The 23500-nt window shown below is 42.3% G+C and overlaps 1 protein-coding gene across 3 annotated transcripts in view; it reads left to right on the forward strand.

The window, feature by feature from the left end:
- The window catches only part of DPP6 (dipeptidyl peptidase like 6), a 560172-nt gene that overhangs the window by 121027 nt on the left and 415645 nt on the right, over positions 1-23500 (forward strand). Inside the window, exon 1 of one of the 3 annotated variants that reach the window (XM_051611180.1) lies at positions 16120-17081. The exons of the other annotated variants lie outside the window; for them this stretch is intronic. Coding sequence (XP_051467140.1) covers positions 16881-17081 — 201 coding nt within the window. The 5' untranslated portion in view covers positions 16120-16880. Of the gene's footprint in view, positions 1-16119; positions 17082-23500 lie in introns of those variants that run through there. 3 annotated transcript variants of the gene reach the window in all.

The raw sequence follows: 23500 nt of genomic DNA on the forward strand, positions 1-23500 counted from the left end.
TATAAATAGGAAAGCTTACTGAAATATCAAAAACTGCTCATTTTAATAGTATGGTGTGGCTCTGCTTTCTCTTCAAATAAACAAGAAACCTGGTTCCTTACTTTGATAATCCCACGAATTAACATAGTCTTTCATGAATGCTCTACAACCCTAGTGAGTACCTCTCTGGGGTTAATTTGCCAGTCTTGGGAGAATTCAATTCTTCTTTCACTACATAGAAGCCTAATGTCTTTGGAGACTGTCAAAAGACTGTCATTGTCTTTAGTGGGCTTTGGATCAAGCCTGACTTCCAGCTTTAGACTGTCAAGAGTTCAGAAGCCCTGCAATGTCTCCTATCTGGACTGATGTTCAAACTTTGCTATGACAATGATTTCGCTGTGTGTGTGTGTCTCTCTATATGTGTGCTGACATATTTGCTAGCATTTTCAACAGTGAATTTGAAGGGCTGGAAAATAGCTTCTTTCTCCAGGCAAGTCTGGGTGTGGGTGAAAATAAGTTGCTTGAACTTCAGCAATGTGGAGGTCATGAGGGTTGGTTGAGGAAGAAGACAGGTAAGATGACAGACCATGAGGAAGATCCCACCAGAGCATGGAAAGATGTCTTCTAAAGAGAAGTGAAGCAGGGCGCTACCTGGGGCAGCATGAAAGGAAGGAGGAGTTATTTTCAGCTGCTTTTTCTAGGTGTTCTGAATTAAAACACAAGGTTGTTGATAAGTCTTAATTCTGCTTTGCATGTTTTTTACTCCCCCTGAGGAATAAAATAAGTTGCTAAATATTGAGAAGTAATCAAGCTTTATCATGAACAGGAAAGAGAATTACAGAGCTGGAGAAAACAAAGAGTGAAAGAAGGATTGTAGCTCTTCAGAGAGTGAAGGTGGGGGTGTTGGTTCATGAGGTGATTGTCCAGAGTATTACCGCCATAATATAAAACTGTAGCCCTGATCTTGCAAGGATCTGTGTGCAGACTGAGCACCATTTCTCACACGACTGGGCCATATGATCACATTATCAGGATCACCCATGTCTAAGGATGAGCATTTCCAACTTGAGTTGCAATCCTCCAATCACTGAACTCAGTGGGAGAACTTTGCAGGTGCTTTGCTGGGGCAGGATGGAAGCTTGAGTAAAGGATATAATGCATGAACACACATTTTCCTGCAAAAATTGGATAACAGATTGCATTCTGGAGTGTGTTCTAGCTTCTTGCTTCCCCTCCAGCTGTTAATTATTCTTCTGGTTTAGATCTTAAGGGAGGAATTCACTATTTGTGTTTTAGTGAAACATTAACAGTCTCGTACTAATTGCCTGTGCTAATCATCTCAACAGTAGCAACATTCCTGCTCATCTAATGAAATCATCAAGGGAGAATGTGGAGCAGGAATAATGACATCACTGTGTTGTCCCCTTTCTATGCAGGCTGCACAGAAGTAGAGTAAAAGCATGGTAGATCCTGACCCTGCTATGCACAAAATGTGGTGCTCAATACTTGCCTGTAGGAGCACAGATGTTTTGAAATGCTTCTGTGGAGTAGTTTGGGGTGGTTTACAGTATGCCCGTAATTGAGTGTTTACACAGCTGCCACTCACTCCTGTGCACATTGACACAAAGCAACCACATGCTCCTTTGAAGTAAATATTTTAGCCCAAAGATTTTAATGTTTTAAAAACGTTTGTGTGAGGCAAACCACAGTGGTTTAATATGAGTGACAAGCATTGCTTCTTTGTAAAGAGTGCTTACAGGCATTTGATATGCTACCAGTTATTTACAGAAGGAAAATTAGAAATGTTTACCTTGCATGTTGCTGGTATAATTAAATATAAGGTAGGCATGGGCTATAAATAATAGAATTAAGTATTGAACAAAATAAGGGCTGCTAACACTTACTTAATTCAGAAGACTTTGCAGTGGCAGGCAATAAATATGCCTTTTCTGTAGTGCTGTTTTCCACAAAACATAAATCCTTTTTGTTAAATCAGATAACTGAAAGAAAGCACGGAGTTATGGCAATAGATGAGTGATGAAGAGAAGGTGATATGACTTATTCTAATATGAAAGGCTCTCTCACATCCCTAATGCTGACCTTTTCCCAGTGGAATACATTTAGTGTTACATGTTACTTTTTAATAATTTCAACTATTCTGGTCTTGGAGTTCACAACTCTTATCTTGAATATGTATTTTTAAGTAACCGTGACCATTTTCTGAGGGACAAGGGTCTGGTCATTTTTCATGGGTTGGCATAACTAGGACAAATGTCTGTCCTTGGCTTCCAGGTGCTTTCCTACCATTAATCTTCACAGTCTCCTCTGGGATAGGTGGAGATTACTGCACACACATCTTATTCCTGGGGTAACTTAAAGAGAATCTGAGCAGTTTGCCCCAAATTTAATCCCAGTCTGACTGAAGTTAATAGGAGGTAAATGCATCACTTTGTGGGAGGCAGAATTTCCCACAAAGTCAAGTCAGTAATGAGGAGTTCCTGTCTGTGCATCCAACAGCCAAATCACTTGCCTGTGACCTGTTTGCTGATTTTCCTATACATGTAGGCCAGGCTGGAGCTCCACATAAACCTGTATGAGATGGACTCGTGTTTTAAATGAGGCCAAGATGGTATTCTACCTTCTTATGCTATTTTTGTCATTAAAAAAAAAAGTCCTCACAGCAGTTCGCTAACTGATAAAAATCATACATATCTTTGCTCATTGGAAATGTTCATCTCGTATTGTGACCTTGGTATAAGGCAGTGGGTAGGTCTTGCTCTAGTATTAATCACGTGTAAAGGCATTTTTTAAGGTATTTAAAAGGTTACCATTCTCGGAGGAATAATCAGGGCACCCTGCAAAGTAATGAAAATGTAAAAATAACTAGCTGGACAATGCAATGTAGAAATGAATAGGCTGTAGAAAAACCCACATAGTGTCAAGATTATCTGTCTATTTCTAAAGAAGGAATATTGACATATTTGCTCAAATTTCAGATGCCCCAATGAAACAATATCTCATGATATAGGCACAGGGATTACTCCTTTTCCTGTAAAAAATCTAGAGTAACTTTTGCTCTCTTTTACTGAAGCTGAGTTTTCCAACGTAGGGGGTCAAATTGCTCCAGTCTATTAGAGGGTTAAGGCTGAAGAACTGTGTTGCTGATCATATTTGCAGAATGAATTCTTGGCTCTTGCACACCTTTCCTTGATACATTCACCCTCATCTCATTGCTTCTCCATTGTCATCTTTTGTTAGGAAAGTGAGGCACAAGCATTTGTTGAGCTGTTCGCATGTCCTGAGTAAAGATGTTCGTTAGGGTTAAATCAACCTTCCAAAATTGGGTCAGTTCCTTATCTGTGTGAGTACAGGCCTGGGAAATTCATGTTAGGGATCATGGGTGGTCTCAACTTCAGCAGCAGCCTGTTGCTGAACAGTCAACTGAGGGAGAGGACATGGAAGATGGTTTTCTCTGTCTCTCATTGCCATGGACTATTCCTAGTACTTACTTGTTCATAGATTATATTCACCCTTGCAGCAGGGCAGACTTACTCTTCAAGCTGATTGCAGTACTTTGATTTCAAGACCAAGGTCCAGGTAGTCATAGTATTTTTCAATAGTTTCAGAAAATCTTTCAAGCTACTATGGTCTAACAGGCACCCAGCAAACAGATCAGCACTAAGAAGATCTCAGGTTTCAAGACTTCAGAAACTTTGTTGCTCTGAATTGGGTTGATTAATCAGTCTTGGAAATGTTTTCTCTGTGGCAAGCCAAAGAATAAAATAAGTTTGGATCAACATAAATTATTTATTCTAGTTTCAGACTTATTTTTTCCTTCATTGCAATTTCAAAACCACTCAATTTTTGGAAATAAATTTGTGTTATTTTCAGTCTGAAGATGGTCCATTTAAATCTTCTAAACTTAAACAATACATTTTCCCTCCACAAATGTCTTTGAATTCAGAATTTTGTTTTAAATTAGCCCTTTTTCCACCACCAGTTTTGACTTTGATGTATCAGCATTTTCCAAGGGTATAATCAAATAGTTCCTGACCAGCTCTCTTGAATGTCTGATAAGAGTCGGGTAAAAGAACTGGAATTAGACATGCTTTCCAAACCAGACCTCATTTTATGTGCAGTCACTGTACTTTCACGTAATAATGATTTTGTAAGTTTCATTTCATTTCACTGTCATCTGTCCTTTTTTTCATGTTGTTATAGTCTCATGAGCAAATAATGTATTTTATGATAAAAGGGAGGTTCTACAAAATAGGATAATCCTTGATAATATTGGACTCAGACTCTCCGTTTAGGTTGCTGTGGCTTTTTTGAACCATTTTCTATTGTATTTCAGCATTTCTTTGTGTTTTACAGACTATTCAATGTATTTTCTGCAGAGACTAGTTCTGTGTATTTCCTTAGTGAAGACTATTCAAAGGAACTATAATCCTGTAATAGTTTATAACAAGATCAATTGAATATGCTTTGGAAAACATTTCCTTGGACTGCAGTCAGAGGAAATGTGTCTGTAGAGCTGAGAATTTATATTTGCCATTAATTTTTTGAAACTGCAAATGTATGTGCTCGTGTAATTGAACGTCCTGTTTTGTTCTGCTTAGTTTTCCTTTTCCCTCCTCTTATTAAGTAGAAGCCTATTTAATTACCTTAGCTAGGAAGGTTTTAGGATTTAAAGATGAGTTTTGGAAGAAGCTCTCCTGTTCAGCTGATTTGTGTGTGAGTTTAGCTCTAGGTGTTTTGAGGGCCTCCTTGGAAGTAATTAGAGGAATTATTGCTGCATAGCTCTGTGTACAGGACCTGCCTGGTAGCACATCTTTGAGTTAATATTTAAGAACTACTGCAGCACCCTCAAGTGGTGATGCTGATCTGTATTTACAGGGTGTTTTTTGTTTTTTTTTTTTAATGTTTATTTCTAGGATTATGAATCACTTTAATGTTTTGGTCTGACCTGCTCAGATATTGTCAGACCCTGCAGTCCTCACTCAGGTAAAGCTCCCACTGAATATAATTAATCACACTGGAATCTGAACAACAGAGTAGGGAAGTTTTCCTTGGATTGTCAAACTATTTTGTGGAGAGCATAAAGCATTATTTGTGCCTGCAGTAACTGTGGGGTTTTTTTTGTCAGTTGGGGTGGACCCTACAGAAAGAGAAACCAGCATGTTAGGTTTTTTTCTCAGGACTGCAGTTGCAAACCTAAATCAACTGTGGCATAAGAAGCACAACTGGGAACTACACATACTGCTTGAGCACACACACATCCCCAGTGACAGCTATGGTAAGGACTTAAGAAGAAGGCTATTTCTCAGGCAAGTTTTAGTATCTTTGTGGTGTAGTTAGTTCTCTGACTTCAGCTTTTTTCACCCTTGCTGCCTATTTTAAGCAAGCAGCTGCATCCTGGGCCAGATGGATGGCCCTGGTTCGGAGGCTGTTGCTTCCCAAGTGAGCGAGTGGCATCTCTCCTGATGCTCCACCTCCTTCTAATTCTGCTGAGCTTTCCCAGTACTTGAGGTAAAGAGAGTTGTTACTCAGTAGAATAAATGGCCATGGGATGAAGTCTGCTCGCTCTTCTGTCCCCATTATAGTCTTGCATGAGCAGATCACTTAGCTCCACTGGTCTTATACCAACAAGGAGTTCTATTTCAGAAGTTTACTGTAAGTCTTAATGGATGTTGTCTCCACTTTAAGGGCCTTAAGTGAAAACAGATATCAAAATACCTACTCTCTTGTCAGTTGTAATAGTGTGTGGTGGGCAGAGGGCACAGAGAGGTGCGAGTCAAAGTGCTCCCCCGCCACTGGCACCACTTTGTGCTGCATGTGCTAATGCTGCAGGTTAGCAGAATGGCACACCTGCTTGTTTACCACCCCAGCTTCTACTAGGTCCAGCATGGCTGCTGTATCAAACTCAGAGAACAGGTTTGACAAGTGCTGTAAATAAAGCAATTTTATTTCTGAAGGGTAAAAGGTGATCCAAAATTCTATTTATAAAACTATATTGATCCCAAGGAATTAGCTTCAGATTATTATTATTTATTAATTAGTAATTAGTAAGGGTTTTTTTTCCCCCTTTTTTCCCTCTCTCCCACTTAATTTCAAGACATGTTTGGATGTGTTTCTGTGTGACCTGCCCTAGGTTCTGTAGTGGTCCTGCTCTGGTAGGGGGGTTGGACTTGATGATCTCCAGAGGTCCCTTCTGACCCCCAACATTCTATGATTCTGTGAAATAGAAATCACTAGTATTTTAGGCCTTGTCCTTATGTCTGTCTTCTGTTTTTACCTCTCTCTCTCCATAAAAGACTCATTTACAGTTTGCCAACTAGGTAGTCATATCTGTAACAGACTGCATCGTGTTCACAAGAGAAACCTGTCAGTAGAGGGCAGAGTCCAACAGTAGTGAGTTTCCAAAGGGATCTGATAAAGAAATGGCAACTGTTTTCTAAAATGAACTAGATGATAGACAAAAAATTGTGTGATGGAGCATACTTAATATAATGTCTGTGCTTTCATCTTAATGGTCTGCTTTTAGCTTAGAAATCACACTGTGAATATCTCAATGCCTTTTTTAATTTGATTTTTTTCTATTGAAAGACACTACTGGTAGCACAAAAGGCAGAGAGAGAGAGATTACTTTGTAAACGTGCCTTAGGCTGCTCCTAAAATAAGCAGAAAAGTACAATCAGACCTTTCCCACCATGGCTGCAGCACTAAGCTGGGATATGCCAGCAGCCCACACAGCACCTGACCCACAAACCTACTTGAAAATATTTTGGGGCTTGCAAGGCAGTGGAACCTGCAGCTCCTGCTGCCTCTTAAACTAGGTGGCCTGGCTAGAGAATTGCCCCTGGTGGAGAGGGGAGCTAAAGCTCAGGAGGAGAATCTCAGTCGAGCGTCAGCCCCGAGAACAGGGAGCCCATCAGCCCTAGATCCTAAACTTACCATCCAAGTGCATTACAGAAAAAGCTGTGCTTCTCTGCAGCTCCTTGGAAAAAGCAGGACAAAGATGAAATCACTGCTGGTTTATTTATTTAGAAACAGGCCTTGATGAGTGTTCTAGAAGTAACACTATTCCAGGCTTAAGAGACCTGCAAATTCTAAAGGTTTGAACCCCTTGCAAGTGCTTTCTCTCCTTTTACTACAAAGAAATCTCCGAGTGTCACAAGATGAGGCAGATTTCTTTGGTAGGAATATCCAAGGTAATTTAAATTCTTCTTAAGTACAACGTGACATCTCAACTTCTAGCCAAAAGACAGTGTTGCTCCTCTCTGGGGGGAACTGTCCCGCTTTCTGGTTATGTCGCCTCTCTTATCCAGCAAATGTTTCCACCTCTGACAAGTTGTTTGCGTTTGTCATGGTGTGCTACAAATGTCAGTACCACATGTGCTTTATCTTGGAGGACCCGTATGTTTACAGATGACACAACTAGGCCATGCTGATTGGTTTTGAGGTTTCATCCACGTCCAAAAACACAAGCAATACCAATACAAGGCTGTGTTCCTTCCAATGGGAATATTCTATTCTCAGTAAAAAATACTTTCAATAAATTTATTATCCCCTGAAGCAGTAGTGAATTCTGTTTTACTGAGTTACTGGATAGACAAAGACATATTTAAATTGGTGAATAATGGCTAGTATAAACAATTCCCACAGAAAAAAATGTAAACTTTACTCAGTCTCAGGACATTGAATAAGGTTTTAGTGTGGTTATTTATATGAAATCATTGAAGATGTAGTGTTGAGAAACAATTTAATGATTATCTAGAACCTTAAATTCCAGATAAATGGTGGTGCTGTTTCTATCTGCTCCTTGCTGATACAGTGTTCCTGGAGAGGAGGCATCAGCTGGTGCAGGAAGTGGTGTTTCATCAGAAGTTGTCATTGCCTTAAGTCATAGTGTCTTCATTTTTTCAACAATTACCTTCAGCCTTGGTGCTTTTACAAAACTCAGCTCTATCTGTGTTGCTGAAGTCTTGTTGATGTTGGTGTTGCAGAAACTGATGGACTCAAAGGTTGTTTCTTGGACCCCTGTTGTGATATTTTTAGCTGCCTAGTTGCTGCTTTCCTGCTTTGCAGAGAGGAACAAGAGCGTCTGAATACTGCTGTGTGCTTGCATAACTTGGAGGGAATTATTTTTCTCTGGAAGAGCAAATCAGACTTCTTTCAGAGGTTTGAAATTATCAGTTGCAGTCAAAAATTTCACAGGATTGCCTTCATCACAGTTGTATTCAGATCATGACGAAGCAGCTTGTATTTCCTTGCTTAACAGAGTCCTGGATTGCTTTTCTCTTTACATTACATAAAAATTGTTGAACACCCCCAGAATCAGTTTTCATAGTTTCTTTAGTTTAGTTCACTTGGCATGCTTTTATAAATCCTTGGCACATGCAAAGAAATATACATATAGATCTGCCTCTGAGTCAGGAGCACTAGAAATATGCATGTCTTCTTTAAAAAAGCTTTGGGTTTATTTATTTTTAAATATAATAATTATCAAGCCAATAATATCTATATCAGCTTAACTAGCAACTAGAAATGCCCCTTAATGTAGGTATATACAGTGAATATCTGCTGGAATTTTCCAAGGCATCAGCTCATATTGATTATGATTTTGATAATTCTGGTGTGTATTCCAGTACCTCACATTGTTAAATACTTTTGCAAAGCTGACCATAGTTTCTCTGTTTGACCTAGTTTGAAAGATTGCTTTAAGGTTAAAAGGAAGCACATATATTGATGAGTTAAACCAAGGCTCGTCCTAAGAAAAATTTAAAATGAAAATTTCTCTTTGGGTGGTTTTCTTTTTGTGGATTTTAAGTAACTGTGCTCATCAACTTCTGTTAAATTGGTAAAGACATCATTTATTAATATCCCATCAGTATTCCATTCTTGTCCTTGTGTCTCCCTCCTCTTAAAAAATGAATACACTGTTTGGACAGCCATTTATAATTCTGTATATTTGCTGTTACATAATGGCAGTTGGCTGAAAGCATTAACAAACCTTTAAAATAGCTTCCGAGAGCCTCAGTCATTTTAGACCTTATGTTACTAAGACAGGTGAATTGGATGAATGGGGTAATTTGTACTTAGAAAACTATAAGTGAACAGGTAGGCTCTTTTCCTAATCATTTATAAAGACAAATGGGCAGGAAATTGTATGCACCAGCACTAATAGTGTACTAGCTCAAACATTTACCAATTGAAGTTAGTGCCAAATCCAAAAGGGAAGTATTTACTTTTGAGTGATTTCAGGGGCTTCAGACAGCTAATCTAGAACTGTGTTCCATAAAGTCTCTGCTTATGGACCACTTAGCTCCAGCAAACTGGAAATCATTAGAAGCTTTTTTTGTTCAGTCTGAAAACTTTCTGAACTGCAGGGAACTGCCCTGAGAAGACAGCTCAGAACAGCTCCTCATCTGTCTGCAGTCCCGATGGGAAACAGAAAGCAGACTGAATTGTACCTACAGCCTTTGAGATCCCTGATCCAGTGTTTATTCTTAGGGAATATTCAACATTCTGTCACACAAGGTGGGTTTTTGACAAACTTCTGTCATTGATTCTTTTTAAGAGACTGCAAGAGAAGAACCTGATGAAGATGTGCTAAACTGGAGGAAGAAATGTGCATCTGGCAGGGCCAGAATGAGACCAAAGGAGCAGAAGGATATTTTATTAGCCTAGCAGCAGCTAGCCTTTTTGAGATGTCCATCTCTCTATATATGTTGGGGTTTTGAGGGGGGGGGAGGGGGTTAGGGTTTTGTTTTGTTTTTCCTCTTCATCTCTCTCTAGGGTCTTCCTTCAACTCTGGGATTCCAAAATCTAAAACTGTGTCATGCATCACTTGGGTCTTTTATTATATCTAGGTTTTAGTTCTCTTCCAAGCAACAAGAAAGCTGTCAATACAGTGACAGCTAGTCCAAAGAGTCACAGATCTGTTTCAATAAAATCTCTGTGTTACAAAGAAGAAGTCTTTAAATGAAAGTATTTTGTCCTGTCTGCTCCCTTTGAAATCTGTGGCATGCATTTGAAATGCTGACTGGTTAAATCCCTTTTGTTGCTCTAAGATTCTGCATGCACAAGTTGTTTTCAGCAAGGGGAAATTCAGAATTTCTCCAAGGTGTGCTGCTTCTCTGTGCTACCAATTTTGTAATGCTGAATTAGAGAGGAATCACATCAGCTTCTCCCAACATGGGCAATCAAGGATGTGTTGATGTGGCTCAGGCACTTAAGATGGAGCAGAAACCCTTCACATACAGACCTGAGCATGATCTCCTGCCTTAAGAGAGAGTCCATCTGGAGCAGCTGACTGAAGTGCCAGTGGATACTTTTGCAAGATGGTTACTTTTTTGGTTAGACCTGCAACAGCTTCCTTTGCCTTGCTGAAGAAAAAAATAAATAAATCTCCTTTTCTTACTGAAAACCCCCTTGAGAGGTCATATTAATCAGGCCAACTGGTTGTTGTCATGGCATATCTGACTTGAGCATGAAATACTGGCAAGTTGTGAAGCACAAAAGAATATGCAATATGGAGACCAGCTCAGCAACATTAGCTGAGTCTTGCATGGCTGCCAACTGCTCTTGGCATCCATGCTAAGAAAAGTGCATTTATCTGAAACCTTAATGCTTAACTTCCTGGCTTCTCTTGAAGACATGGAATTGGGATCTTGTCCTAACTTCTCTCAGATAAAGCTCCCAAAGACAGAATATTAATTAAGGCAAGCAAGACAATCTTCAGTGCAAATTCCTGTTAATATGCTAGGTACAGAGGTAGGCCAGGACCCCAGTGTGATGTACAGCTGTACAAACACATGTGCATCTCTACCTTCTCTCACTTAAACTTTGCAGTTACCTTTTCCAGCAGCACACTCACACAACCATTGTTCTCGAGTGCTCCCTTCTGTGTGGGTTTTATTTGTGCCTTTCATCACGCCTGCACCAGTTGCAAAATCATATAAAACTATAAAAGCTAAAGATGGGAAAATCCTTTTTGGTCATGCGGTCTGTCTGTTTGCCAGTTGGCAGGATTATGGCTCACAGCATATTTTCTAGTGCCTCATACAGGCTATTTATAAATGTCCTCCACATTAGGACTTTCATCCATTTCCTCTGAAAACAGTCCTGCTTACACTACCAGGAAGTACTTGCTGATATTCAGCTACATGTTCTTGATTTAATTTAATTAGGCCTAGGAATTTATCAAGACTCTTACTGGATAAAATCAGCTGTCTACTGACCACTGAGTGAACATTTATCCCCCAGGTGTCTAAGGTACCCACTGGAGTTGCTGATCTCCCTGGCTTTGAAAATCCTCCTGTTGTGTGGCTCCAATTAACCTTATGCCACTCCAGCCCATCTCCCAGCTCTCCAGGCGTGTTAGTGCTTTCCATCTCTACCAGCTCTGGTCCATTTATTTTCTGCCTCTTTGATCTCACTTGCCTTCATAACCTTTCTCTCTCAACCCTCCTGGTACTTCACTGTGTCCCTGCCTCTTCTAGGTGCTTTTGTTTTTCTTTCTTCACTGTTCTCTCTGGGCCCATCTGTTCCCCCAAACAGCCTTTTTTTCCAGCCTACTTTCTTTTCTTCCCAAACACTCATATCCTGTAAAGCCATCTTGCCTACTGTTTCAATTACTTGATTATCAGGAGTTTATTTTCCTCACAAAGAGCCTTCATTCAACTGCTTATGGAAGACTGAATTATATTTGTAGTGCCCAGAAAACTAATGTTTTCCAATGCTTCTCTTAGTCCAGCCTGGAAATCTAGCTTTTTGTTTGTTTTTGTTTAGGGGTTTGGGTTGGTTTGTTTGGTTTTAATAATTGTAAAGCTTGCAAGATAATTTTTTGTGTATAATCAGTGGGATGCCAGAGAGAAATAAGCCTCTCTAGGTCCCATGCAGTCCAATGCTGCATTTCTAGAAAATTTACTCTGAGATTCTACTAGCACAAATAATGATGTAAGAAAATGAACAGATCAGCATAGTAATTCCACGTTATATAATACCTCTGGGTCTTCAGCAGCCCCACTGTCACTTATCTTGACACAACCCCAGCACACGTGTTAGATCAAAATGAACAATCAAGTGTATCCTCAGGGACTGCTGAATTGGTGCATTTGACATAGGAAAGAGAATTTCTGTTCTGGTTTGGTTTGGTTGAGTTTTTAGATGACACCAGAGAGCAAATGTATAGATGACATAAGCCTGAGGCCATTAGAGATTCACAAGTTGGATGTTTTTAGCTTGGCTAACAATAGTAATAGGAGTTAAAATAGCATGTCTTTGTTTCTGTAGTGCCTGGAGAGTTGCTATTATAAAAAATCAGAGGGATGATATTAATAAATACAGTAATTTTAAGAGCAAATATTTATTTGGGGTTTTCTGAACTGATATGAAAATATAACCAGGAAATTCTAAAATTTCTTTGAAAGTTTATTGGAAAAGAAAGACATGATATTTTAAGTAAGGAAAACTACTTGAACTATTTAAATGTTAATTTTTTGTTGGGGAAAAAAATCACTAATAAGCTACTAAATCACTAATAAGCTACTTGTAACTATTGCCACATGAAAACCAGAAACATACTTACCTCTGCAATAAACTGTATTATTTAGATGACAAGTTCAAAGTTCAAGCAAACATGAATTGCTTAGTCAGAACAGAAGAATGGAACATGAATAACAATGCTTGAATTCCCTGACAGACTTAAGTAGTGCTTTTTTTTTTTTTTTAAATATCCAAAAGAGTCATTGCTGGATTGTTTCTTTGCCAGTGTTATTCTAAGAAGGCTTGTCCAAAAAGAAATCTATTATGTATAGTTTTAAAGGCAGTAAAGCTTGGGTTTGACCTGCTTTTGATAGTGTAACATAAGTAGTACTGAGTTGGGGATGCTGTTTATTTATACAAAGTGAAAAAAAACCAAGTGTCATTTTTCTCTGTATGCTTTTAAAATGTCAGTAAAATGTAATTACTTTGCTGCTGCAGGGGAAATATCTTAAGCTAACACACTTTATTTTGATGGAAATGTCACCAGTTAGGAGTCAAAACCTCCTTGCAAAACTTTGGTTACTGAATTAAACACACAACTAAGGGACGCTTGAGAACAGAGTTTAAAATGCCTTGATTTTTATCTTGGGATCTGTTTGCAGGATTTAGGGAAAGAATCTTCCTAACATATAAGATGTGTGTTTAAAGACAAGAACCTTACGTTTGTACTTCAGAAATATTTTGCCTCTTTAAACATATTTCATAATGCAAGTTCCTTTCTTCTCCTCAAGTCTTGCCCTTGGTTGAAAATGTCTTTTGCTGTAATGAAGCCCTGGTGTTTGTTTGTTGCCATTTTACTATCAGGTCTCAATGATTCCTGTGTTTCTTTTTTGGCTCCATCCTGTTTTCCATTCTCTGTTAGTGTGTACACTGTGTGACTATATCTGGTCATGCAACTGGGACATTGTAGAGTACTCAGGGCTCTAAGTCATGCAGAGGTGAACAGCAAATTAAGCATGGAATTAGGAGCAGACAGTAGAGGACTTCCAGCACTGAGCTGTGACTCAGGGGCACTGGGTTGTGTCCGTCCCTGAGAGGCAGACAGGACAACCATAATACATGCTTGTAGGGAACAAGCTACATCCTGAGATAACTTGTGCACAGGCAGATTGAAGCGCTCTCCAGAGTCCCTAATGAAGTCATCTGGCTCCTCTGTGACTCAGAAATATCCTCCTACTTTCAATAATGGCAACAACAGACTGGTTCTGGTGCATCTTATAGCAAGGGGTTATTAAAGATATTTCTGCCTCCAGCTGCCTGCTCAGTCCATCCACACAAGGTCCTTGACGCTGTAGCAGGGCTACAGAAACGTGTCGTGTGGTTCCCTACGGGTGCAAACTGTTCAACCACCACAATATCCACAGCATGACCTGACTTTGCTTCTGCTGTCCCTGGTCTGTCATGGAAAGCTGGAATCAGGAAGGCCCTTAAATAGCTGTAATTATTTATTTTGAGGCAAATGAATCACAGCCTGGAGCCGCATGATCGGGATTTTTGGTAGATGAGGACCGTTTGGCTGGTTGTTTTTCACTGAGTTTTTAAGGTATTTGGCATTGCAATTTTATAGTCCCTTGATAAAACTTTTCCATGAATTGTGTGCACACATATATGCAGACTAGAAAACTTGATTACATGAAATCTTGCTGCTTAAGAATTAAATCAACAAACTGAATGTATTTGGAATTGAATTGGTCCTTGGTGGCTCTTTCAGTTTTGAATTGAGCTGTGAAGCAGGATGTTTTCTTTCTTCTGTGCTTTCCTTGAGACTTTTTAATTCAGACATTTAATCTTTGGTGTTTTTTCTGTCTACTGGTTTCATCTGGCCTTTTTGTGGCTTGCTTTGATTATTTCTTTGTGTCCTAGTTTTCCTTAGATGTTAAAAATGTATTCTTTCTTTTAATTTGATTCCTTCTCCCTTTATTTTTTTTCAGTGCTAGTTGTCATGAATTTAATTTAGTCATAAAGTCACTATTAATGGAGTTCCAGATGGAATTTAGCTGAGCTAACAGTCCAGATTTTGGTAGCGTGTACTCAATTGGTGTCTGAAACATAACTTAGGAGGGGTCCAAGTAGCTTCTGGAAAGTTAGCTCTGTCATGATGTGTGTCACTATGACTTAGAAGCTAGACTTTTTCTTCAGAGCATGGTGCACTCATCTCATTTTTTAATTAAATGTCAGGATCTCAGTTGTGAAGATCAAAATTATTCCTTCTTTCAAGTTCTGTCAGGAAGGTGGAAGAGAGTTTGGTTTTGTTTTCTCTCTTGATACGGTAAGGTTCTCTTTTCATCTGAATGTTGAGACTTTTTATCTCTGACTTTGAAGACACAAATAAAAAGCAGTGGATGAAACAATTAAGATGTAAAGAGATTTTTGATCAGGCAGCTGTTAAAGTCCTGGTGCGGGGCTTAGTTGCTCTTTAGGGTGTTGTATTAATGATCTGCTGAGGTGGGGTTTTTTGATTGACAAAATTACATATATGAAAGATGGTGTTTTCTTAACAACTAAAACTTTTAACAACTGTGTTTAGAAACATCTCAGCCCATCAAATCCACTTGCTAAAGTAAACTGAAGTTTCTGAGCTCTTCAGCAGCAAGTCTATACAAATGGGCAAGCTCTGGATTATGCTTTACATGTTTCCCATAAAACGACACCCAGTGATCCCAGTATCTCTGGCAAACTAGAGGTCAGAGGGGAGGAGAATTTCGGGGAGGAGAGGAAAGGACAGCAACTCCGCCACTTTCTTTTAAACCTAAGCATCTGTTGCTATGGAAACCCCGGGAGCCTGATGCTGGAGCAACAGGAATTGTCACCCCTCTGTCCCGATGCAGCCGTGCCAGGAGCGGCTGGATACCCACTGCCAGCTCCCCCACTGCCCACCTGAGCACATCCCCATTTTCTCCTCCGGGAGCGTTAATGACCGGCCGTGGTTCTCGGAGCCGAATGAGCGGCTCCCCCGCGCAAGGGCCGCGCTCCCGGCACCGCTCCCGGTCCGGATCCGGATCCGGCCCCGGCCCGGGCGGCGGGACCGCGCTTGTTTATCGCCGGTCGGTGCTGCCGGGAGCCACTTCGGGCACATTTCCACAGAGGGGCGCTGGAGCACGTTTTAATGCAGCAAAACATGAATTAATACCGAAATAGTAAGAGACACGATTTAACCGGATTCTTTTGAAAAGCGACAACAGCAGCCTCCCAAAAGCTGCAACCTACCCCCTCCTCCCTCTTCTTCTCAGCCCTGGGGAGGCGGAGGACGGGGTGGAGGGGACGGGGACCGGGCACTTGCCCTCTGCCCGGGCAGAGCCTTGCCCGGGGCTGGCTGGGGCAGGGCAGGGGCAGCCGGGAGCCTTCGTCCCCGCTCCCCTTGCCCCTTCCCCGGGCTTAACCGCTCCGGACACACCGGCCTCCAGCTGCCGCTCCCGCCTCGCTCCTCCCCGCCTCGGCTTTCCCCACCTCTCCTTCTGTCTCACGCCCGGCGATCAGGTGTCTTGTTGCTCTTTCTTTCGCTTTTTCTTTTTTCTTTTTTTTTTTTTTTTTTCCTAAGTTGTTTCCCCGGGGGGAAAAAGAAAAAAATAAAAAAAAAAATTATGAAAAAAATAAATGATTGGCAAGATGAAAAAGAAGGCGCCGAAAAGGAAAGGATTGTAGAAGAGCCCTCCCTCTCCAGAAGAGCAACGTGCTTTGAATGAGGCTTCCCAGCCCCTTCCACGCCGTCTCACACACTGTCACTCTGCCTCTGGCTTGTGCACACTGTTGGTATGCGACCTCGGAGGCGACTGCTCCGCCACCTCTGCCTGGGGAGCCGCTGACAGCAGCGCCGGAGCCAGCCCCTCTTCCCGAGGATTTTTTTTCCCCTCTGCTTTTGCAAACACACACGCACACACCCCCAAAGCACATTGAGTGCTGATCCACTCAGGCGCCATTATCGGGGTACGTCTTCGTGGAGTGTTTTGGTTCTTTTTTTTTTTTTTCTTTTCCTCTTTTTCTCTCTTCCCAGCACTGGATGGTGCAACATTCCCGGGGCCTGTGGTGTTACGGCGCGATTGCGTTTTATTATTTATTTCTTCATCTTCTCTCTTCTCCCTCCCCACCACTCCCCCCCTCCCTGCTGTCTCGATCCCCCCTCCCGCTTCTCTCCGGGTGCCGGCAGAGAGGACCGGGGAGCAGGATCCCTCGCTCTCCCTTCCACTGATGTGGGACTGAGCCTCGCCCGCCTGTAGTTATGCTGTAGCCAAAAACGAAGAGAGGAGGGGGAGAGAAAAAAAAAAAAAAAAGAAATAAGAAAGAAAAAAAATAATAAGAGGGGAAGAAGCGTCTTTCTTTCCCTCCCTCCTCCTCGTTTCCCGCGGATTGACTTCATGGCTTCACTGTACCAGCGGTTCAGCGGGAAGATCAACACCTCCCGCTCTTTCCCCGTTCCCCCCGAAGCGAGTCACCTCCTGGGCGCCCAGAGCAGCGAGGAGGACGGCGCTGCCGGCAAGACCGCGCGTCCATTGCAACAGGAAAGCAGCCGGCCCCGCTTCCAGTACCAGCCGCGAAGTGACTGCGAGGAGGAGGATGTAAGCGCCGGTGCCGTTCGCGCTGGGTTGGGTTTTGGGTGTCTCCCCCCCCCCCCCCCCCCCTTCCTGCCGGATGCCTCTGTGCCCCTCTAGTCTGGCGGCCGTTTCTTGCGGTTTGTCCGCTCCTCCAAGCGGGTCTTCGCGCTCCTCTTTTTTTCCCCGAGGTGCCAGGGATAGGACGGGACGGAGCCGAGCCGGGGTTCGCCCGCCCCCGCGCTGCCTCCGCACCTCTCCCCGTTACCTGGCTCCCTGCGCGGGTCTCCGCTGCCGCGGAGCAGGGCTGGGGGCGCGGGGTCAGCATGTTTAGAAACGGCAGGTGCCAGCTCTGGCCGTTTCCCTCCAAGCGAGGCCACAGGGCTCACGCCCGCCCCCCCCCCCCCGCTCCCCCCGCTTCTATTTATTTATTTATTTCCTTTTTGTTATTGTGATTCCATGTTTTACCCTTTAACGCTCCTCCGGGGCAGAAGTGTTCACCTCGTCCCTCCCTCCTTGCTTTCCCGTCAGCCTCCCCCTCCAGCCTGGCAGCGAGGAAACTTTTTAACCCCTGAGCAGTCGTTTCTCGGGCTCTTTCTCTTTTCCCTCCCCGCCACCTCCGGGCGAGCACCCGCGGGGGAGGCGCAAACTTCGGCCGCGCACCTTCCGCTCCCGCGCTGCCTCTGAGAGCAGCAACTTCAAAGGCTGCATCTGCATATCGCCTTAGTAACCAATGACTCATCCAGGCCGCTGGCTCGCTGCTGTCCCTGATGGAGTTAAACCAGCTTGGGTGGATCGCGCCTCGTTCTTCTGGGGGAGAAAAGACGGGGTTTACAAAGCAGGGAGGCGAAGGAGGGCCGGCGTGGCTGCCCGTCGCTGGCATAGCCTGGGGGGGTTCCCAGAGGGATTTGAAGGTGTTTTGACTCTCTGGAAGCACACACCGGGGGAGGCAAATGGCTGCAACGGGGAATACTGTTGGTGTCGGTTATACTTCTTGCCCGGGTGGGACGCGTTAGCTTTGCGGCAGGGTTGAGCCCTGGCTCTGGGAGCCTTCCCAGGAAAGGCACCGCTTTAAGCGGAGACAGTCTGCCTCGCTCGCAGGAGAGTTGTGTTCGCAGGGAAACTTCTTCCTCGGGTTGCTTTTTTAATTCCCTGTCCCTTTTCTGCCTCTTCCTAAAAACTTGCGCGGTCGGTGAGAGCAAGTGCGCTTTTGCCAGCGACGAGGCAAATCGGTCTAAACCTCCCCGAGGCCACCACCAAACTCATAGCCCCCAGGGCTGACAGGACCTGGGATTAACTCTTCCCTGTGAGTAACTCTTCCCTGTGACTCACAGACCAGCAACGGTCCTGGTCCTGCTGCTCCTTGGCCCCAGCCAACTGCGTGAGGGGAGCTGCCCTGTGCCCAGGGACCCGCACCCACCCGTGACCCTTCCTCGGCGTGACGGGGGACACGGGGCCCTTCCCGGCGAGGTGCTGGCTGCAGGTGTCGCTGCGAGGCAGCGGAGCGCCGCCGCCGGGCTGGCCTCGGGCGCATTTTTCGCACTATTTGACTGTTTTAATTTCACTTTCCTGGATTTGGAGACGGCAGATGTCTGGGGCTGCTTCTCTGATCACCAGAAGCGCTGAGCTGGGGAAGCGAAGGATGCATGTGCGGGTGATTTGTGCTGATAGGCTCCAAAATAACACTAATATATTACAATAACAAACTACTAAAAGGAGAGTTGTGCTTTTTTTTTTTTTCTTTTTTTTCCCCTTTTATTTTCTTCCCTCAGGGTTTGTGGTGGGGGTGGAGGGCAATGCTGTGCAGTGCCATCTGTAGCGGTAACGGTGCCTGCCTGGGGGTCCCCCCGCAGTGAAGTGCAAAACACATGGCCAGAAACACAGATCTGGGGTGCCTCCTGAACTCACGTGGACCCCTCATGTGAATTATTTTTAAAGGGCGGCAACCTGTCTGAGGAAGTGCAGTGGACTGGATCGGGCGGTTCTAAAGTGTTCTTGTCCAACGGAGACCGGGCAGGCTGAGCCAGGGGTCTCCGGTGGAGAGTCGTTCAGATGGGAAGGATGACGTCGTGACGAAGCCGGTGGAAATGGCCTTTAAGGCGGTGTGGCATGAGGGAGGGGGCCTGTCCGCGGGGGGAGAGGAGGAGACGGGCAGGAGGGGGTGCGGGACCAGCGGAGCTGTCTGTGGTGCTGAATCCCCCGTTTCCCTGGAGGGCGGAGCTGTCTGTGGTGCTGAACCCCCTTTTCCCGGGCGGGCGGAGCTGTCTATGGTGCTGAACACGCCTGTCCCGGGGTAAGGAGAGGTATCCGCAATGCTGAACCCTCCCGGGTCTGGCTCCACCTTTTGCCCTTGGCCCTGGTGACATTTCTCTCCCTCCCCCGACAGCAGCTCGCCCAGGACAAGGGAATGCAGCCCCGGTGTGAAATCCCTGAGGCAAAGAAAAAAAATGAGGCAGGCAGCAGGAAAGGACTAGGAGAGTAGTGTGAGGAGAGTGGTGTGTTTGTGCCGGGTTCCAGGAGCATGTGCTGTTCCTTGTCACGGAGCAGGCCTTAAAAAGAGAACTTTGGGGAGCCTTTTCTAAGATGATCAGACTTTTGATTTCTGTTTTGTGCAAATAATATAGTAGGACATTCAGATTTTCTTTCATCCTCCAACATCATTCTAGTAGGAAAAGGCAGAACTTAAAAATCTAGAAAAAAAGTTTTGTCACCTGGCCACACAGAGAACTAGCAAAACAAACCCAAGAATGAGACTGTCCTGTTCCTAACTTTGTCGTGGATTTAGTAACTGGGAGAGAACTTAGATTTTTTTATAGGTTGCCAATGATGACTTTCCATCTTGAAATATGTGTGCTGCACTCTGTGCTATATTTTTAAGCACCAGTACAAACCTCAATGCAATACAAAACAGGGAAAGACAAAATCTTGCCTTTGAAGGTCACATTATTGTTAGTAAGCATTTTGTCCACTGGAAGTACTGCTGGTGGAAAAATACTAGAAGAAACCTATATGGAACTGAAAAGAAAGCAGTAACTTTGTAATAAATCAAATTTAAGACAGAGACAAAGGTGATTTAATGTTACAGCTGCTCACTTCCCTTTACAGCCACCCTTGAGACAGGCTTGAGAGCATTGCTTTTGTAATATGCAAGTGTAGCAAAGCAGAAGTCACAATATTCTTTAGAGTTTTAACAAGTTTTTACAATGTCTCAAATCATTATAGGTATATGAAAAAAATAGATATAGTAGACCTAAGTTGTGAACAAAACTTGGGTTAGATACTGCAAATTTCATGTTCATTATTAGCCTGATGAGATAAGTGTGTTATTTATGGGAAGAGTAGTGAGGACACTAGGTCCTGCATAAATGACCCCAGAAAACCACTTCCCAATTGGCTCTGTGGCAGTATTGACACTGAAGTTAATTAATAAAAGAGCTATAAACACTATTCTGATAAACTTTTACTTTATTATAGGATTTCCTTTTTACTACATTCATTTACATATGAGGAAATCTATATGAATACTTTTAGTAAAATCTGATGTGGTGGTATAGCAGATTATGCAGAATTTTGGTAACACAATCCTCCCTTTTAGATGGACTAAGTTAATGCTTTCCATATTGTAATGTGGAAGGGATTTTCTTCTAGATATTGACTTGTGGTTCCTCCCCCCCCCATAAAAGAGAGCTTTTTCCATTTTTCCCAAGCTTTTTTTTCTTTGGCATCACAGTGATTAATGAGTTTAATTTTTGCAGGCAACTGCCAGGAGGTGCTGAGTAAGATGTATCATACTGATTGTGTGTAATCCTGCTCCTTTTAATTACTGGGATGATAACAATGCATTAATCAGGTGCATAAGAAATTCAGCAGTTTTCTGTAACACAGAATATTGATCTATTTTATGAGGTACTGACTATAAAATGATGATCACAGAAGTCGTTTTTAAATTAAATTTTGTATGATAAGTGGTGTGTTAAAAATATTGAACCCTCCACTGAAGCATCATAAAACTTTTCTATAATAAAGAGCCATACACTGCATTCTTACAGGTTCATTACTTAGCCAAAACTCCTGTTGGATTTAGTGGGAGATTTAACCATATAAAACCAGCTAGACTCAGAAGTACAAAAGCCTTTTTTACTGCAAATATTCTTCCCATAACTGAATTCTGAATATTTCTTTCTATTCTGCCTTTGCTTAGAGCTACCTTTGGCCTTATATTATACTTCACTAGTTCTGTAGTGGATTATTCAGAGTGATTTACATTTGGAGAAGTTTTTCATTCAGATATTAGTAGCGATAATTCTGAAATGCTTCAGTAAAATTGTGTTTCCTGCTATTAAAGATTAAGTAAATTGAATATCATTTGATAATAGAGTGGGTCTGAGAAAGTGAGAATCAAAGCTGTTAGTGGAAAAAAAAATGTAATTTGGTATGTCAGACTTGCTGTTGCATGTAATTGGAAGTGTTAATTTTTAGTTCATTATTTGTCTAATTGAAAGAGGTTTTGCCTCATAGAAATGTGTGTCAAGGACAGTGTTGAGGCCTAAGCTGCAGACATCAGGCATTTCAGAAGTGGTGTGGTCTTTTCCCAAAGTGATGAATGATTTGATTTTATGGAAGGGTTTGTAGGAGTGCAGGATTCGTAACATTACTGTAAGATACAGGAATCTGAATTGTAACCAGAAGCTGATCTGCTGATCTGAACTGCTGTGCTTATTGATAGAAACTACTGTTTAAATCTGTGCGAGTCTCTTCTTCTGCCTCTTGATGAGTTCTGGGAGGCTGAACTCAGTTATCCAACTAAGACATAGAGGGCTAGGACTAGATCTTTCAATGGACATATTTAGGACCCACTGACATTCTGGAAACTTACCTTTTGAAATTAATAAAATTACAGCCTGTCTCCCTCACAAGAAATAATTATAAACCTCATAAGAGTCACGGGTTTAATTTGCATAGAAACCTGTCATATATTTTGTGATTACTGAATAATGGACACCCTGATCTGGAGGTGGCAGGTTTTTTATACTTTGCTTGATAGCTAAATTTAGAATTAAACCACCATGTGATATTTGCTATCAGCCTCTCATTCTGCACTCATTACTAGCCATGATGATGATGCATACACTAAAAAATCTACCAAGGAGAATGTATTTTTAAGTATTCAGGCTGAATCATCTGTCTAATAGTAGTGAGCTGTGCAATAAGTTGGGATACCTCATGCATATTACTTAGATCTTGTTACTTCTCTTGAGCCTTTACCTTAGTTTGGGCTGATGTATTTATACTCGTGATGATCTAGCAAAATCTCCTATTAGAGTTTACTAACTACAAGTTGATTTTACTGGGAGTTTTGCCTGATGTGCTGGATGATTCCCAGTATGTTGCCGTAGTGTACCTGCATTGTCATCATGTGACCAAGGGGTGGCAGCGTGTCTTGATTACACTGTTGTGTGGAGCACTTGGCATTTCATTGCATTTATAGAAAAGCACTAATCAACCATTTGTTTACATACTCATGCCCACACGTGAGGGTCATTTTCAATTCCTTACTGCTTTTTCTACGTTTGATTGACTTGATGACAATTTGAAAAACTGTTTAACTATCCGGGAGAAAGACTTGTTTTCCAAGCTCATTAAAAAAATGGCTCAACAATAGTTTTAAATGGTCCCATAATCAAGCCTGGGGGAAGAAGGGAAGAGTCAAATCTTTCTTCTAAGCGAATGTTTTTCTCTTTTCTCCCACAGGAAAACAAAAAAACCCAGCCTTTTCACAGAAGCCTCTTGCACTCATACTGGGTTGTGGTACAGTGTAAATTTTCAGAAGTACACAGATAATTTATGTTTGGGAACCTTCATTTCCCACATTCAACTGGAGTTTTAGTTATTTCTCAGCTTTTAAACACTTTAATTTAGAGGTCTTTCATACTTTGTTTTATTAAAAATAGCACTTGAAAGTTGTACCAAAGAATAGCCTCAGGGAAATTGTAACGGGGAGTCAGGAAGAAAAGGGCCTGATACTCATCCATGTTGCAAGCAGTAAGTTTAAACAAAGCTAATGGAGTGTGTGAAGAATGTGAAAAAGGCCAGTATTGGGAATCTCTGCTGATGAAATCTTATGAGATTTCCATTGAGCATATTTTTAGTTGCTTGTCTCTTGTATGCTAGAAATTATTTTCACCTAAACAAGGTGCTTGTTAGTAGAGCTCCACTATTACATAGATTCTTCCTTCAGTTGCTGACTCTGTGCCTTTTAAAAACTACATTTGTCTTTATTATCTTCACTTTGCAGATGGAAAATCAGAGGCTGAGTTGACACATTGTCTCATATACAGTGCACCTCAGCCCTGTGGCAGTGACAGTTTGCTGAGGCTGAGCCCTGTGAACTATTGCAATTTCTGATCCTGAAACTAAAATTATTCCAGTTCTCACCAAGGATATTC

The sequence above is a fragment of the Apus apus genome, chromosome 2 (assembly GCF_020740795.1).
Source record: "Apus apus isolate bApuApu2 chromosome 2, bApuApu2.pri.cur, whole genome shotgun sequence".
Classification (NCBI taxonomy): Eukaryota; Metazoa; Chordata; class Aves; order Apodiformes; family Apodidae; genus Apus; species Apus apus.